The sequence below is a fragment of the Thermobia domestica genome, chromosome 15, assembly GCF_964235325.1.
Source record: "Thermobia domestica chromosome 15, izTheDome1.hap1.1, whole genome shotgun sequence".
Taxonomy (NCBI): Eukaryota; Metazoa; Arthropoda; class Insecta; order Zygentoma; family Lepismatidae; genus Thermobia; species Thermobia domestica.
The window spans coordinates 141,112,498-141,131,481 of NC_137468.1; the positions used below are offsets into that span (position 1 = coordinate 141,112,498).

At 32.0% G+C, this 18,984-nt stretch overlaps 1 protein-coding gene across 1 annotated transcript in view; it reads right to left on the reverse strand.

Annotated features, from left to right (window-relative positions):
• Positions 1-939: 939 nt before the first annotated feature.
• Positions 940-18,984, reverse strand: part of LOC145671269 (tubulin alpha-1C chain-like) — a 71,231-nt gene continuing 53,186 nt past the window's right edge. The window contains exon 4 of the mRNA XM_081740205.1: positions 940-1,989. Within this exon, the coding sequence (XP_081596331.1) occupies positions 1,162-1,989 (828 nt within the window). The 3' untranslated portion in view covers positions 940-1,161. The remainder of the gene's footprint in view (positions 1,990-18,984) is intronic.

Sequence of the window (18,984 nt, forward strand, 5' to 3'; positions counted from 1 at the left end):
TGTAACTTATGTGATCGTTATTTTGTCATACTTAGTAAGAAATGTGCTATGGAAATTTTTCGTTTATCATGTAGAATTGAAATATGTAATAATTTGATGTAGCGCCATTAAAAACAATATCTCTGTGTTGATGAAATTGTAAATTAGGTAGTTGTGCAGAATATGTCAAACAATATCCCCTTATTGATATTTGCATGTTAGAAATTTCATCGATTTGTATTTATTATTTTGAAATTTACGGGGGCATTTCAAGATAAATCGTTTACCCTATACGATGTGTATGTGTGTGTTTTGAAGGACTTAGTATTGTGTGTGTTTCTATATTTAAAAAAATGTCAGTTTTCTCTGGGTTCTTCTCCTTTCTATGCTGTTCTTCAGTACACAAAAATGAACTTTAAAAATTAGCACGTACTATTGCGATTTCGTCAATTATGCACGCAATGGTTATTGTAACACAAAGCATTTCCCTAATTCCGATCTTCGAGGAAGATATACCTTCGGATACTATTAGTTGAGAAACAGTCTCCTCATTAACAAACAGTATATTAAACTTTCAGGGTTCCTTTTTGTCTGCTTTCATACACAAAATTAAGCTAAAATAAGCGTCTATATATTGAACAAAATTAATAAAAAGATTTAAAAAATCTCATTTTGTCTGTGTCTGTGACTCGTACAGTCAGCGACTAAGAGTTCTTTGCGTTTGATGAAATTAGTTTCGTAAATAACTTCAGAATGGAAGGACAATTTGAGTATAGTTTTCAGTAAATTAAAAAGAATGTAATTTTCTGTTCGCTCCAGTCTTATCATCATCGTTATTCCTAAAATAAATTTTACATAACGGAAAGAACTTTTGTCGCTGACTGTACGATACTTCGTACGCTCTTTGCCTGATGCAGCGTCATAATCATTATTTATTTTTTCATTTTAAAAGAGAATAGATAATTTTAACAAAATAATCTATATTTACTGCAAACACCCAGGGTATATTACATTGTCTGCACTAGCTTACTATGACTGAGTTTTTGAAAGTAATGAAACTAGTGTCTTATGGTATCATTTGTTAATTTCTTTTAAACCCTTGTAACGAACGACAAAGTGTAGCAATGCGCACAGAGGATTATGTAATTATTTTAATGTCATAATAAAATTTGTTTCCCTTAATTACTCCCCTTCTCCAGCTCCACCTTCACCTCCTTCTCCCGAATCAGCTGCAACTTCTTCATAGTCTTTCTCCAGCGCCGCCATATCTTCTCGGGCTTCTGTGAATTCACTTTCTTCCATGCCTTCTCCTATGTACCAATGAAGAAATGCTCTCTTTGCAAACAGTGAGTCAAACTTCGTATTTAGCCTAGCGAATGCATCCGCTATGGCAGTTGTGTTACTCAACATACAGACAGCTCTTTGAACTTTAGCTAAGTCACCTCCAGGCACAACACTTGGTGGTTGATAGTTGATTCCCACCTTGAATCCCGTTGGACACCAATCGACGAATTGAATTGTTTTCTTTGTTTTAATTGTAGCAATTGCAGCATTTACGTCTTTAGGAACAACATCTCCTCTATACAACAAGCAACAAGCCATGTACTTCCCCCGTCGAGGATCACATATTACTAACTGGTTTGCTGGTTCATAACAAGCGTTTGTGATCTCTGCTACAGTGAGTAACTCATGATATGCCTTTTCAGCGGATACTATAGGTGCATATGTAACAAGGGGGAAGTGGATTCTCGGATATGGTACTAAGTTCGTTTGAAACTCTGTCAAGTCAACATTCAAAGCACCGTCAAATCTTAACGAGGCAGTAATGGATGACACCACCTGAGATATTATCCTATTCAAGTTTGTGTAGGTTGGCCTTTCGACATCTATATTTCTTCTACAAACGTCGTAAATAGCTTGATTGTCTACCATAAAGGCACAGTCTGAAGTTTCTATAGTTGAGTGTGCACACAATATCGCATTGTAGGGCTCTACCACAGCTGTAGAAATCTGAAATAAAGAATTAGAAAAACATATAACAACTACATAATATTTAGAAACATGAACAGAAACATGACTTACATAATGCTTTTGAAAGTACCATAAAGATTGTTCATTCGTTTTTCTAAAACGACCAGCCTTTTTTCCCCCCTCAAAAGTATTAACAAACGTAGGTAGTTTATTTAAATAATGACGGACACCAATCTGAAGATGATGTAGTGTTTTGTAAGAATTTAGATTTCTTAAGATTTGTAACAATTTATTTAATTTTTACGTAAAAAGAAAAAAAATATAAATGAATTGGTGATATTATATTACAGTTGGATTCATTGTCACTTACGAGAATAACCCGACCAGGGAGTTGCAGAGGCTTGTATCCAGAAGTACGACGCTTATGTGATTGTGGTAATTATTGTACTTGGTAAAAACAATATAGGAGAGGGTATCGTAAAGTTTTAATTATCACCAGGAAATTATTAAGATATGATGATGAAATTTTGTCAGTGATATGTTTGGTTCTTATGTGCATGATGTTAAGGAAATTAGTTCCTAATGATTGTTACTCTTTTACAGGATGTGTCAAAAGTGACCAAAGTACAAGATGGATAAGATTGAGGCTCGCAGTGTGATAAGGTTCCTGCATTTGAAGGGTAATGATGGCAGACAAATTCATGACGAGATGAAGAGTATGTATGGTGATGATTGTTCATCTTATGACATCATTGTAAAGTGGAAAAGAAAACTCCAAACTGGTCATATGTCCTCACAGACGACCCAAGAACTTGGAAGACTATCCTGACGGAGGATGCGGCCACAGTGAAGAAAGTGGAATGTTTAATCCTTGAAGTCAGATGTGTAACCATCCAAACGATTATGAATGAGACGATTGAGACTGGTCACAGTTATTGTAGTGTGTGGAAAATTATCCATGACGAACTCTAAGGTATCTGTGCACTGGGTTTTTCGTTTGCTGACACCGTTTCAGAAGCAAGCTTTCGTAACTTTTCTCAACCTGTCTATAAAGCAAGGGCGTGTGACTTCCAGTATTACAGCATCCACTTTATTCTCCCGACATCGCACCCAGTGACTTTTTCTTGTTTCTCCAAATGAAGAATCCGTTGCGTGGTCGCCATTTTGACAACACAAATGACGTCATTCATGAAATGGAAGACTGGTTTAAGGCACAATGTGCAGACTTCTACAATGACGGTATTCGTAAAGTGAAGGAACGCTGGGAGAATTGTGTAAATCTGGGTGGTGACTACATAGAGAGAGATTAGCAACTACAAATCATAACAATCCATGTATCCTGATTTTTTACTATGATAATTAAAACTTTACGATACTGCCTCGTATATCCATTAAGTACATTCTGGGCTATATTAATTTGACATATCAACACGTTTATGCGAACTTTTGTCATAGCGATAGATCGGGAGAGAAGGAGTGATATATATAATTTTTTTTGTGAAGATTTGTGAAGATATTATTATATGTTCTCTATAAAACAGAAGGCATGGGATAATGCAATGGAATAAACGCACATTTTACCGTCCACTAGGATTTCTGATTTTCCAAAGAGAAATGAATACGGTACGAATCCTCACATTTGGAATTTTCTGAATAAATAGTGGGAAATTTTAATATTACAGAAATTCCCTCCTTTCCCCCTTTAGGAGTACAATTTTCAAAACTGCCTTAAAAGGTGTTCAGTAATTTTTTAAAAATGATTAGTTTATATGCCGAGTTTAATCTTTCTAATTTTGGGGATTTGTGAGATACACTATTCTTGCCAAAACAATTTCACCTCTCTTAGAAGTATTTTCAAATACATTTCCTTAGCACTTGCTTTCGTAATAAAAGGAATAATCAGTCAAAGTTTCACGTTTCTATCTGTAGTAGTATGGTCTGTACGATGATGTCACTGACTACTTAACAAACAATCAGGGCTTGCCAACCAACCTAGTTAACCAATCAATCACAAATGAGACCATAGACTGACTCTGATTGGTCGTCTCCATTGACCAATCAAACTCCGCCTTCTTCATGCTAGCATCTAGATAATAAAGGCTTCTGGTTTTGTCTATCATACTTTACCCTGAGGACGACAACAATGTTGTCAGTCCTCGACTGATTACCTGAGAACAATTGTATTCATAACAACACCAGGAAATCTTCAGCTCTTACCGAAAATTATATCGCAGTACAGGTAAGAAACAACGAGATCTTATATTCTAAGTATATGAGGACTAACATTAGATTGCACTTGACTATAGCAATAATATTAATGAGAAAATAAGTAAATTTAAAGAGGCCTGATCATTAAAATTGATGACCTTTACCTTTTCATAAAGTTTGTAATACAGTAGAATCTCTAAAACTCGGCACTCAATAACTCGGGAGTCCGGATAACTCGGCTACGCCCTTGCAGGGGAAAACAAAAGGACATTACACATTAAAAAAAAAAAAAAGTAGTCAATTTTTTCAAAGTAGGCTAGATAATTTTCATTATAGACAGCTTTATGTCTTCATAAAGTATTTTTGTCTGAATTCTGTCTTACGTAAATGACTGTACAGTGTGTGTTCATTAATTTTCATTTTCATGTATAGTAAAGACTCTTTGCCTTCATAAGGTACGTACTTCTTCTTTGTTTAACGGTAATTGGGCAGTTTTGTCTCTATTGTATTCTGAAGCAACCAATACATACAAGTATAGTACTTTATTTTCTGAGGAAACACTTCTACTTATTTTTTTTAAACCCTATTCCCGATAACCCGGCATTTTCACAAACGGCCACTCTTTGGTCCACATTAGACCGACTTATCGAAACTCTACTGTATTTCATAATTCTCAATGTGAAGATTAAATAGATATATATGCATGTCTAAAGAAGAAAATTAAAAATAACAATTGTTACGGAACTAAAAATATCTTTGAACGTTTTCTAGAACTTTAAAATAGGAACACGATTTTTCTCAATACTCAAAATTAATTAGGACCAACTTTTGTATAAAGGTAATCAAGAAAGTTCTGTAGTTTTTTTTTTTTTTTTTTTTTGTGAAGCTTTGTGTTCAATTGACCATCACACTGTGAGTTGAATGCGAATGAAGATAAGGCGAAGGTCAATTGTTGGTGTGGGTATATCCAACATACTGTCTGGTTGTGGCAGTTCAGTTACACCGTGAACTTGAGTAAGGACAGATTGAACATGGAACCTATACAGAGCGTTATAAGGGCGTGTATGATGTACAAGTTCAAACTGGGGTCAAACACCGCTGTAGCGGGGAGGAAGATATGCCAGGCCTTTGACGAGGGTGTTGTGACTATGCGGACAGTGCAGCGGCTGTTTAACAAGTTTAAGGATGGTGACGAAACACCCGAAGACGCACCACGTGCCGGAAGATCAACACATGTACAAAATGAAGATTTTCAGGCAGCAATTGAGGCGAACAGTGGCTAGCCAAGTGAGGAACTGGGACTACAATTCAGTGTGAGTGAAGAAACCATTCGGCAGCACTTCCATCAACTTGTAAAGCACCTCAAGTTGGGTCGATGGGTCCCATGATTTGATTCCAGGTCGGAAGGCAACGCGAGCAGACACCTGTGTTTCTTTGCTGTCTCGTCTGAGGAAAGAGTAATATCTAGACAGGTTGTTGACATGTAGGTCCTGTACGAAGCTCCACGTCGCCGTCATCATTGGTTAGCATCCCATGAGCCGGTTCCAAAACAGCCGAAACAAGCACTGCACCAGAAGAGGGTCCTCCTGTGTGTTTCGTGTACTGCTTGCTACATCGTGCATCGGGAACTGCTATCAGCTGGTCAAAGCGTCAATGCAACTCTGTACTGTCAACAGTTGAGCCGTATTCACGAAAAACTCAAAACTCTGGAGCCAGCACTTCTGAATCGCAAAAGGGTCCTCCTGTTACACGACAACGCTAAGCGCTACGTGGCTAGGATGACCCGGGACACCATTCTACGCCTGGGACAGGTAACACTATTGCATCCGCCGTACTCCCCGGACATTGCACCGTTCAATTATCACCTGTTCCATTCCTTGGACAGTCACCTTAGAGAACGCATGTTCAAATCTCTAGTAGAACGCAAAATGCACTTGATACTTTTCACGTTTCACCGCCCACCAAGTTCTACCATGATGGAATCCATGGCATTTCACAATGCTGTCAGAAGGTCGTCGATGCTGATGGGGAGTATTTTTGATCTTCCGGGAACGTCTTAGATGACATATCGATGTTCGAAGATGGTGAATGGGAAAGCGACGAAAACGAAAAAATACGAAAAATTTAATTAAATTCTTATTTAGTAACAGGTCCTGCAACACTTAGCTTCAATCACATTGTTGAGGTTGCGGTTTATCTTTCTTTCCTATTCCGGAGCCATGGTAGCTTATATCGTAAATGTTATCTTCATTCCAAGAATCCAACGATCAAGTGTAGTGCCTACGGCCCTGAGCACTCTGTAAATGTGCGGTTTCGATTTATGTTCCGATATTCAAATCTGTTTACCGATATGTTTGTACTATGTAAAAACAAAACAGCATTTAGCATTGATGATCCATTCGTGAGCACAGTGTCTCACATTAATAAACGTGCGATATTTAAAGGGAAACCTAAACAGCATTAACTTCCGTATTAGATTGTTACGGTTCTTAATTCTAAAATTTCACACTATTCTACGTACTATTTTAAATAAAAAAGAGGAATGAAAGCAAGAAAAAGAAACAGAATTCAATCAGGCGTCGGTTTCGTAATATTACGATTACGCCACGCTAACTACGCTGAAGTGAACTATTATATCTTACTATTATATGTTTTCTAGTCACAACGCGTAGCATCGACTCTCAAGAAAAGCAGAGCCGTAGCTAGAGATTTCGGCGCCCGGGGTTAAGTACAATTCGGCGCTCCTCTACACTCAGCTTACGAATCTTTTTCTTTTTGTATTATTTAGACATAAAATAGAACCAGGTTAGTAGGGGACACATGTAGGTTCTGCAGACAACTTTCCCCCTCCCAATATTCTTCGACCAGCACACAGGAAAACACAGAACATTTTACATAAGGTCCAACTAACTATAGATAACGCAAAGCATATACAGGAGTTTAACTAATTATACACAGCGCAAAGTATTCCCATAATTACAATTTGTAAGTGAGATCGCATAGGTATTTACGACATTATAAAATCAAACAAAAAATGAACTATTTTTGGATATTTTATATTTAATAAATCATGAAAAAGTGCGTAATTTGTGGAGAATTAAAACAATTCCAGGAGTTCGGTAGAAATGGAAACAAGAGGTCTGATAACTGTAAAAGATGTTATAGAGCAGAGAATCTCAATAAAGAAATTGAACAGGGTTTAAACTATTCTGGACCGTTGATGGATTATTCACTCTCATCAATAGAACGAGTGGTTGAAATACATAATAAAATGTTAGAGCATGACTTTATAAAAATAATGTATCTTTTCTTTAAGGATATAGACACACGATTTATGATTTTAAGACCAGCTACATTATCAGAATGTAAGTTTGTAGATCCAACATATAACCCCGTAGGTTTTACATTACCAGCACCACAAGTTATTTTATTTAAAGATATAATACGTGTTGGTTTCCCACCATATTTTAATAGGAGGAATGAAACTACATCTTGTTATGACTTAATTAATGAAAGAAATATTAATAATAAATGTGTTGTATGTGGAATTTCTGCATATTATAATGAGAACTTTTGTTCTATATCCCATATAAAACTTCATGATTGGATACAAAAAAGATTGTCAGAATTTAAAGAAAAGGGATATAATATTACTAACTACAAATCGCCACTAGATGACTAACGTAATTACTAAGCATTTTCTTTGAATAATTATTTGCTTTAACATTAGTTGACTAGCACAATTTTGGTATATGAAAATTGGTTAAAGAGTTGTTTGTGTATAGAACTTTATAGCATTTAACTATAAAGAACTTATATCTAAAAAACTTACATCTAAAATTACACTACACTATACTATACATAATTACACTTTTACTCTATCCCATAATGACCCCAAGCTAATGTATTTATACCATCTCGCGCTATATATCTTTTATCATCTGAGGAATCTAATGCTAGTTTATGAACGGTTATGCTATATATATCGTGTTTATAACTCCTAATAAGGTTTATGTCTTTATATGTTTTTACATTTTTAAATAAGCTTTCTTTATAATCATTAAACTGCAACTCCTTTGATATTACAGCTTTAGTTACTCCTTTAGCCTTTTTCTTTTCTTTATTTTCTACTCTATAAGCATACATCTTTGATCTAAACCCAATAAACTCAGTCATTATTTTACCCTTATTCTCATCTTTCATCTTACCTATTACTTTTTTGTTTATTAGTGGTAGTCCATATATATTATTTTCCTCGTATTCGCTCGTGTCAAATTGATCAATTATTTCTGCTATGTCTTTGTAAAAGTCATCAGTTTCAATCTCATATATAAAGCTATCAGTATCCATATAACATAAATCTATATTGTTTCCATATTTCGACTTCATCGTGTTATAGTGAAAATCATACATTAATAGTTTTGATAGTTCTAATACACTCACTCCAACATATATTGGTTTATTAAATGTCAATCGCTCTTTTTTCATATGTATAGCACATAAATTCTCTGTAAATATTGTTCTGTAATTAAAATTAGGTTTTGCAATTAATTTTTCTACTCTTTCAGGATCACATTCTAATTGTATGGGCTGCCTCTTTCTAATATTTTCCATTGTTTTTCCGAATACCGAGTTATTCATGAGCTTATAAAAATCTTTTTCAAACTCATTTTTAGCTTGCGTTCTCATCTTTGCATTTAAATCAAGGTATTTCTTTAACCAGTCTGATTGCTTGAATTCTAATACTCTATGAATTTTCTTTAACATCATCCCAAGTGACATATATAGTTTTAAGTTTCTGTAGTGAATAACATATCTTTCTTTGTTATAAAGTGTCGTTAATAATTTTGATTGTTTAGATTCTGGTGGACACATGTTTTCTGGAGCTAATAGTAAATCAGAATGTTTGTTGTGTAAATACCTCGGATATTCTAAATCTACTTCTAATATGTAACCAGTTTCTGAGTCATCCGGAATGTTCATTATATCTATGTAAGGTTTAATCCACTTAAAATCTTTATAGGGCATGTATTGTCTCATTGCCCATCCATATAAGTTGTTTGCGTCTAGATATGCTAGGTATGTTGAACACTCATCTTTATTATAATCTTGCATATATTTGTTGTTAGCTTTTACATATCTTTTACTGCATTGTGAGATTCCTCCTCGTATATCCTTTTCTAACATTAGTATTTTATCATAATCAGTTAACATTTCTAAGTTAATTTTAGTCATCTTTAACATTGCATCCCACGATAGGCCCGGTGCTGTATAATACCAAGCAGGATCTAATCCATATGCCTTTAAACACACATCTCTAAAGTTTTCAAATATATCTGTTAATTAAAGAACATCTGTTTTGTTATAATGTTCAGTTAAGTCCTCCGTTAACTTCAAATCGAATTCTTTACAAACTCGTACATGAAGCTTATGACGCTCAGGGCTCATTTTTTCTCCTGTTAATCTGTTTGTAAATTTGTCTGGTGATAATGGAAGAGGTTCTTTCAATTTTTCAAATGAATCAACAAACTCAAATGGATAATCACCTTTAGTATTAACTGGATCAAGTTTATCAATCGGGAAAATCTTTAATGTTTCTCGAAATTGTTCTGGTTTTAAATTACTAACTAACTCTGCTAAACTCTTTGACATAAATCTAAATGAATCAACAAATCTTAAATTTATTCCATCTTTTTTGGTCCTACTTTTATATATTTTTCATATGTTATGCACCTTTCTTCATTATTTGCAATCAGTTTAATTTTCTGTGTATCATAAGCTAACTCTTTAATGAACAAATGCGTATCATTGCCAGTTAAGTTGTGAAGAAATACTGGAACAAAGTTAGGATTTTTATAGTTTAAATTGCAATAACTGTGAGCTGCACCTCTAAACTTTCCAGTTAAATGATCATGATCTCTTACTTTTGCTTTATTTTTATTTATCTTATACAAACATTTTTTAATTCATATTTCCATTCTTTTATTTTTTCACTCATATCATCTTTATCCTTGTAGAACTGTATTTTCTTCTTTAATATATCTATTTTTTCTCAACAGCTGGTGGTAAGTCATTCAAGTTTTTCTCACATATATGACAAGTATCCGAACTGTTATAAGCTTCTTCTTCCTCCTCACTAAGCGGGTTCATATTAACTACTCTTCTATATATTTCCATAATTTCTATTGCTTCTTTTTGCAACATTTCAATAAATACTTTTGCAGCATATGGACCTATATAACTAACAGGGGCTTTATAGTTTCCATTTGAATATTTGACATAGTAAGAAAAACTCATTGGCTCATGCTTTTGATATTTTACTGTTTTACTACAATTATGCTCTATTTTTAACTTACATAAGATACATTCAAAGTCAGCAAATATGACAAATGGAACTCTTAATGATCGATTATAGTTTTGAAACTATTTGATTGTCATATGATTTAGGAAGTTCTATTCTAACAGCCTCATGCTCTTTACAATATAGCTCATGGTTTTGTAACTGTTTCTCATTTCGAAAGTGTCTCGTTAAACATCTATCGCAGAAGTATAGTTTTTCCTCGTGTTTTGTCACTTGACTTCTTATTAATCGTGATAGGTTTTTTATCCAACAAAATGATTATTATTTTGATCATCTTTTATATATAATAAATTAACATGTTTTTCTTGCTTTGTTTTTGTGATTTGAAGTGGATATACATTATAGTTTTTGTCATAGCTGTAAACAGTGATCGAAATATTACTTCTTCTTTCAAATTTTGGAATATCTTTTAATTGTACTGGAAATTCAATGCTATCACATACTCCTTTTGCAACTTATTAACAAGTTGTTTATAATGTGAAGGTCTTTGATACTGGGAACATCTGTTTATAGGTTTTAAATAGCTTGCAATAGAATACAAGAAACATTTATTGTCTTTATTTTTAATATTAATCACTGCTTTCTTATCTTTAATCGGTTTAGGAAGTTCAATATAGGAAGAAGCTCTTAATGGTACATACTTGTTTAATCTGATTTGTAAGTATTTAATTTGATGTAATGTCCATCCTGATCCTCTACCTTCAAATTCTTCCATTTCTCTACGAAGTTTTTGTTTTGCATAAGATATATATTCATTTAAGTCAGTTGATTCTAATATTCTCTCGTTTAATGTTTTGAAATTGCGTTCTTGTATTTCTTTTATCTTTTATATAATCACAAATGAAAACAAGGTTTACTTTAACTGGGTGAAATTTTAATTCCTCTTTGATTTTGTTAATAGCAACTCTCCCACTTGTATCTAAAAAATTTATTGGGTCTTTATGTCCACCTATGTTTTCAACTTTAATAGTTTGTAAACGCTTCTTGAGTGCTGTTTCTTCTAATTCTACTTTTATAGGTATACGTGCTGGTTTCGGTTCTTCAATTACTTCTTGTTTAAATGGGAATATATCTCTAATCTCTCTTCTGCTTTGTTCATCGTCATATTGTTTAAGAAGGTCTATCAGGTTTTCTTAATCGGAAATATCTTTTGATTCCCTTCTCTTTAGATTGCCGTCTTAACTCTATTACGGTATATCTACTATAATTACTCATCTTTTAATATATACAAAATCTTACTATTACTCAATTTTTTATCTTCGCCGGATTATTTCTATTCATTTTTGTACTATTTTTACTTCCATATATCCTAATACAACACTTAACATTGTACACTCCTGCCATTGTCTACATATTACGCGTTGTATTAGAACATGACTTTCATGGGAATAACCCATCAAAGTTACATATACACATATTAAAATTAAATCATTTTTGTAAACTTACTTATCATCATAATCATCATCATCATAATCATCACTACCATATTTATATTCATCATCACTATCCAACTATGTTTTTTGTTGCATTATTAATAGTTCTTTTTCCTTTAACAGTATTTGTTTCTCTAATAGTGCTGCTAAGAGTTTAAGATCATGATGAATTAGTTTAAGTCTATCATGTAATAAATCAAAATGTGCTTCCATATTTATTATATAGAAAACCAACAAATATGAGATAAATTTAAATAATCTAAGAATAAAAACGTACAGTGAATATGACTAGTGCTAAGGAAATATTACAAACCTATATTTGATTGTGTATGTAAACATTTAGATATTGGTGGTTATAATGATGAAGACAAAATAAATTTTAGCGTGTCCATAGGTATGTTAAATCATTTGTTCAAGAAAGCCACTAAAGAAAAGAACTCATTTCTTATACAAAACATTCTCTATGCAAACGTTATGAATTTGTCTGATGAGATGTTAGATTCACTGACTGATGAACAATGGTTATCTATAGGTTATGATGATTATGAGGAGGAATATAACTATGATCACATTACAGAAGACTTCATACGCAAATATCTGCAGAAAGTTAATTTGAGTAAAATATGTTCATGGAAAAAGTTATCAGAAGAGTTTATAAGAGAATTAGCTGATAAAGTTGATTGGGAGATTATTTCGGAAAGCCAAGACTTATCAGAAGACTTTATAAGAGAATTTGCAGATAGAGTTGATTGGAAAGAAGTATCGTATAATCAAAACCTATCTGAAGAATTTATTAATGAGTTTATAGACAAAGTTGATTTTGATGCTATATCTTACGGAAGCAAACTCTCTGAAGCCTTTATACGAGAACATGCAGATAAAGTTTCTTGGTGGCGCTTATCTGGAACTCAACAATTATCAGAAAACCTTATAAGAGGTTACGCTGACAAAGTAGATTGGGAAATGATTTAAATGTTTCAAAATTTAACAGAAGGATTTATTGCAGAGTTCAAAGACAGAGTTCATTGGCATAACATTTCAATTTATCAACACCTCTCTGAAGAGTTTATATATTTATTTAGGCATTTTGCGGATTGGAGAGTTATAATAAGAAAATATCAATAATTCTGATTTAGGTGGTATATTGAATTTAGCATTCGATGTTACAACAGATGGTTTGTTTAATGTTTAACTAATTACCCTTTATAGCTATTATACCATAAAAGTCGTAACCTTAATTATCAGACATTAACCAAATCTTCTTCTGATAGGGATGTTCAAAACTCATTATCCTTACCTTAATGAATATCTAAATACGAAACTTATTGTTAATTGCCTCTTATACTTAAAAACAAATCAATAACAAACTCATCATCTTCTTCTCCATCCACAGATCAAATTGTTATGTTTAAACTAAGATGAATGCTCTGTGTTGTATTTAAGCTAGATTGTGTGTGTAATGGTTGTATTGCTATGATATGTTTAATCTTTTTGTACACGTTAAAGTTTTATGGTAATTATCATAAAACACATCATTATTTTTTATAGTTGAAGGCTGTTTAAAAATTTTAAGACCTCATTCTCAATAATGTCGTCTATAGTTTCTTAAATAATTTTCAAATCACATTCAAAGAATTCCTCGTTTAAACTAAGAGAACTATCCATAGTACTCATATTTATTATATAGAAAATGCCTTTTATGGTTATTATTCCATAAAAGAAAACATTTATATTAACACTATATTACTCTTATCTACCAAACTATTATGTGAATCATCAAAACCTAGCCATTTAACGTATACTTTATCACCTTTCTTTCTTGACACCTTTTCCACCAAGTATTTATCTTTAAGTTTCGTATTTAATAGTTCTGGTTCGTAAAATCTACCACGCACATCTTCTTCTAAATCTTTAATTCTATACGTAGGTGGATTAGATGGAATAACTTCGCTAATAACAAATACTTCTGTTGATCAATTAGATGTATATCCTTTCTCAAATTACCCTTTCGATTTACTTATACGAACATGATCACCTAACTTGTATTTGGGTTTAACACGCTTATATTCTTTCTTATACACTTTCTCCAATATTGTTCGCTCATTCTTTTTATTAACTTCTATAGGCTTTAAACCAATTGTTCTATGTACTTTATTATTAGACTCACTAACCAATGTTGGTAATATCTCTATCCATTTATAATTTCCTTGTGTTGTGAAAGTTTTCCACAAGTTCTGTTTAAGTGTTCTATTAAATCTCTCAACAACAGAAGCTTTCTTACCACTATAGGTTGAGTAATGATTAATCCTATTTTCCTCCATCAACTTCTTAAATTCTTTATTGTAAAACTCTTTGCCTTGATCAGTTTGTAAGTTACTAGGTTTTCTTGTTCTTAATATGGATTCGAATGCTTCTGTAACATTCTAACCACTCTTGTCTTTAACAGGAAGAGCAAACGCATATTTCCAAAACACATCTATAATCGTTAGCAGATACTTATAGCCTTTATTTAATTTGGAAACACCTTTTAATACTCCACTATCCATTTCTACAAGATCAGCTTGCCAAAGATCATCGATACCTTTTATAACCACACTTAGTCTATCAAAGTTTTTTCTAGATGGTTTGTGAATTTCTTCTATAATGTCTTCTCTAATACCTTTACCATCATATAGTCAATCTTTCTTTTTAACGCATTGAGTTTTAGTAACACCGCATTCAGAACAAATACCTTTCTTTAGATATCTTCCATTCTTTGTTTGCTCAATTCTAATGGTATCTTTCTCCGTATCTGTCAATTTCTTACATTTAACACAATACATTATCATTATTATTTATTGTATAGAAAATCAACAAAAAAATAAAATTTATCACTACCTAATACTATACTTTTAACATTATCATCATCACTTGACTCGTTTTCACCTTCATCTTCTATTTCTATATACATAATAAGCAATAATAATCTACTTTCTTTCAATTCAGAATCTTTGGATGGCCTAATTGTTAACTGATCATGCATATTAAAGTGTAATGGAAAACTTTCAACTAAAGCCTCATTTAAAAATAGGTCTATAAGATGCTTATTAAGACTTGATTCAATATGCATTAACCTACCTCTATAAAGAAATTTGTAAGCAGCAGCTAAATTATATACAAAAAAGCTGGTTTCCCAAGATCATCTTCTGCCAATCGACATGGAAATTCAACAATTTCTTTTCGTGTAAGTAAATTAAACTCTTCTTTCACTGATTCAAGCTGTTCTAATGTTACAACATCTTGTTTATCAATAGCATTAGATACATTAACCAATCTTTTGTTCTTAAAATCAACCCAGGATGTGTAATTTGATGTAAAAACTTCTCTAGATTCTTCTTTTATACTTTTAATGTTACCAAAATATCCATATTTATTATATAGCAAACGTCTTTAGGAAAGTTCTCTTTCTATGTACATTACAACAAACAATAATTGTCCTCCTTCCATAGCTGAATTTTTATTTGGTTTAATTGTAATTATATCATTCTTATTAAAGCTAAATGGTAAATTTTCAATCAAAGTATCACCTAAATATATCTCTAGAAAGTATTTATCCAAACTTAATTCTATGTGCATTACTTTTGCATTATAGAGAAATTTGTACCCATTAGAAAGATTGAATATTCTAAAGATTGGGTCTTTAACATTCTTAGTTCTCAATCGATATAATAGAAGTATAGTTTCTTTTTGCATAATCAATTTAGTAGTATCCATCCTAATCTTTTGAAAATCTTCTTTCTTTATGTATGTCTTGTAACGTTTCTAATACATCTTCAAATCGTTTTCTATCGTTCTCTAATTGAGCTTCTAATGATCTAAGTTGACTTACGCTAACAAAATCATTTAAATTCTCCAACAATTTTAATTTTTCTTCACTAATATCAACATTACCTTTTCTATCTGTAACATTACCAATTATATCCATACTCATTTATTATAAAGAAAATGCCCATCCTAATTTTTCAAAACATTTCTTTAACATCTCTATTTGTTTAGGTGAGTGTTTAAAATCAATATCAACATGAACATCATGCTTTTTTAACAGATAGTACAAAACACATTTTAAGTTAATAACCAACGCTCTTTCCGGATACAGTTCTTTAAAGATCTCGTATAAGTTTTCGAACTCGTTTATAAGTGTTTCTTCCATATGTCATAAGTTTAATGATTTTTGATCGGTAACGTGATAGTGTATTAAATAGACATCATCATAATATTTTGTGTATTTATTTTTCTTTAGTACTTCTAGAACATCTTTTGTTGATATTAAATCTTTTGGTTTGTCTCTAAATTCATCATTTAACACCTTGAACACACCTTTGGGAAGAATTCTATCCTGTAAAGCTTGCAAACGAGATAACTGTAACTTAAATCTTTTTGTAGTATCATACCATGGTTTTCTTGCTCAAGCAGCTCTCATTTCTTCATTAGTACTGTAAACCCAACCACTCTATACAGAACAATAATCACAAATGTATCTACTCATACATTTTTTTAATGACTTACTACCACAATTACTTCATTTTAATGGTCTAGATCTATAATTTGACAACAACTCCTTTAAGGTAATTATTGGATATAACTTTACCAATTGTTCTTCCGTGTACAAAAATTTAGGTATTAACATTTTCCATAAATCAATAACTGTATATACGTTGTTTTTATCTTTTAAGTCTATCTTACTAACATCCCGAAAATACCAATAAAATTATATTTAACTAGTGCATCTAGTTCATCCTCATGCTTCTCAAAATAATCTAAAAATCTATTGTGTATAACTTCCATATTTATCTTCAAACAAAACTTTTATGAATATAAATCATAAAAGCACTTAAACTTAATCATTTTTAATCATATACATAACATCACTTAAAGAATACACTTGATTTAGAAGATTTAAAACCTTAACACAAAGATGACCACATATAACTGAATTAAAGTCTTGTATTCGTTCGTCATTGTAAAATGTTTTCGGTACCAAGATATTGTACTAGTTGTTTAGGAGAAACACCACCATAAGAATCGAACACATACTTTTCGCTGTTATCTTTCCAATAGCATATCCAATGAGCACCAATGTTTTCTGATTTATTGAAGTTAACTACACCGCACTCATTTACATAGGGTTTTTGTGGAATTTCATCACTCATAAATACACCTCTAAATCGTTTTTTCTTTAATTCTTTAACCAACCTCTCTATATCGAAGTTGGTCAATGGTTTTAGTTTTTTGACTTCTTTGGTTTACCTGCTCCCTGCTTTTCTTCTATAGCCATATTGTGCCTTTTTTGTTCTTCAAGTTCTTGTTTATTCTTCTTAGCATCCAGTACAGTTTTAGTAATCGCTGCTGCACCACCTGCTAATGAGCCAACTGCTCCTAAAGCTGCTAGAATGGTTGGAATTGTAAAGATAAAACCACCCATATGCTCTTTCTTAATCTTTTTCATTTGTGCAGTAGTTAAAGCTAAATCCATTCCTTTACCTTCTTTAATTTTCTTAGATTTATCACTAAGTTGTTTCTTTATTAATACATGATCGATATTTAAATCCTTTAGTTCGTTATAAGGAACACTAAACATACAACCTTTAATAGAACACATCTTCCTATTTATTTAACAGAAAATCTTAGTTTGTGAAAGTACAGTTGTTGTAGCTCCACCAAAATCAATTAAGGAATCATTCTCATCTGTTATCCTTATCTCAAAATTATCAACCTTGTCTTTAGATATAGGAAAAAATAATGGATAAGTAGGCTCGTAAATAATACTATGTTTAAACTCCGCATCTGTTTTAAATGATGCTATAATTCCTGTTTCTCTATGTGTGTATTCTGTATCTTTAACAAACATACCATCTGCTATATTACAGTGAACATTAATTGTATCGAATGGGTGAAACTTTGGTGCCTTATCTCCAACATGTTCTATGTTTTTGGTTGTTTTTCTCACTAAAACCTCATACAGTGTTAATGGTATTTAAGGTTATATCACAATGCTCGCTAAATATTTTAACTCTATTTTTCTCTCTGTCCTCAGTAAATTTAATATTTTTAAAAGCATCGGCAGAGTATGGAAGATTTTATTTAATATATTCTTCTAATTCTTTTAAACTATATTGACCAGGTTGAACTATAAGTTGTTTTGTAAGATTAGTATGAAGGTTACTACAAAATGTAAATTTATTATTTCTTTCTGTAATGTTTGGAGTTAAGTATGTTGTGTAAAACCCAACTAGTCCTATACTTAAATAGTTGTTACTGTTGCCTAATTCGTAATGGAGTTTCTTCTTTAAAACAGAAGTATCACTCGTTAACTTAAATACCTTAGCCATTTATTATATAATAAATGAATGAGTTTGATTTACCTAGAGATATTCCAAGAGAGAAAGTAATCAAGTTAATAGAAGATATCATTCAAAAATTAGAATACAGTTTAAAGAAGAAAAAGAGAAACTACGAATTGTTAGATATGCATACTACACTTTGATTACGTTATCGGTTATACTTTCTGCAACAACTGGATTATTAATATTTTTATACCTGTAACAATTTACTCAATATTAACAACGTCTCTTGCAACTGGAAGTGCTATTATAACAGGTTTGTCTTCTAAGTTAAACATAAGCAAAAGAAAAGACGAATATAAAACCATTGTCACTTGTATTAACTCATTTAAAGAACAGAGATGATAATAACATTAAATGGCGAAATGGATAACGAATATATAAAAGATACGTTGCTTAAGATCAGAGAACAACTTAAAGATATAAGATCATAAAAGGTGTTAGCAGCCAGGGACACAACGATTTTCTCTATAATAAATGAGTAAGAAAACTATTAATTGGGATGTAAAAGAGATGATAAAAGAAACAACAGCTAAGAAAAGAAATGGAGAACTTATACCTGATGATATTCGATGTCTTATTGTGGGTCCATCGGGGTGTGGTAAAACTTTTTTGTTATTTAATTTTTTATTGCAGCCAGGTTGGTTAAACA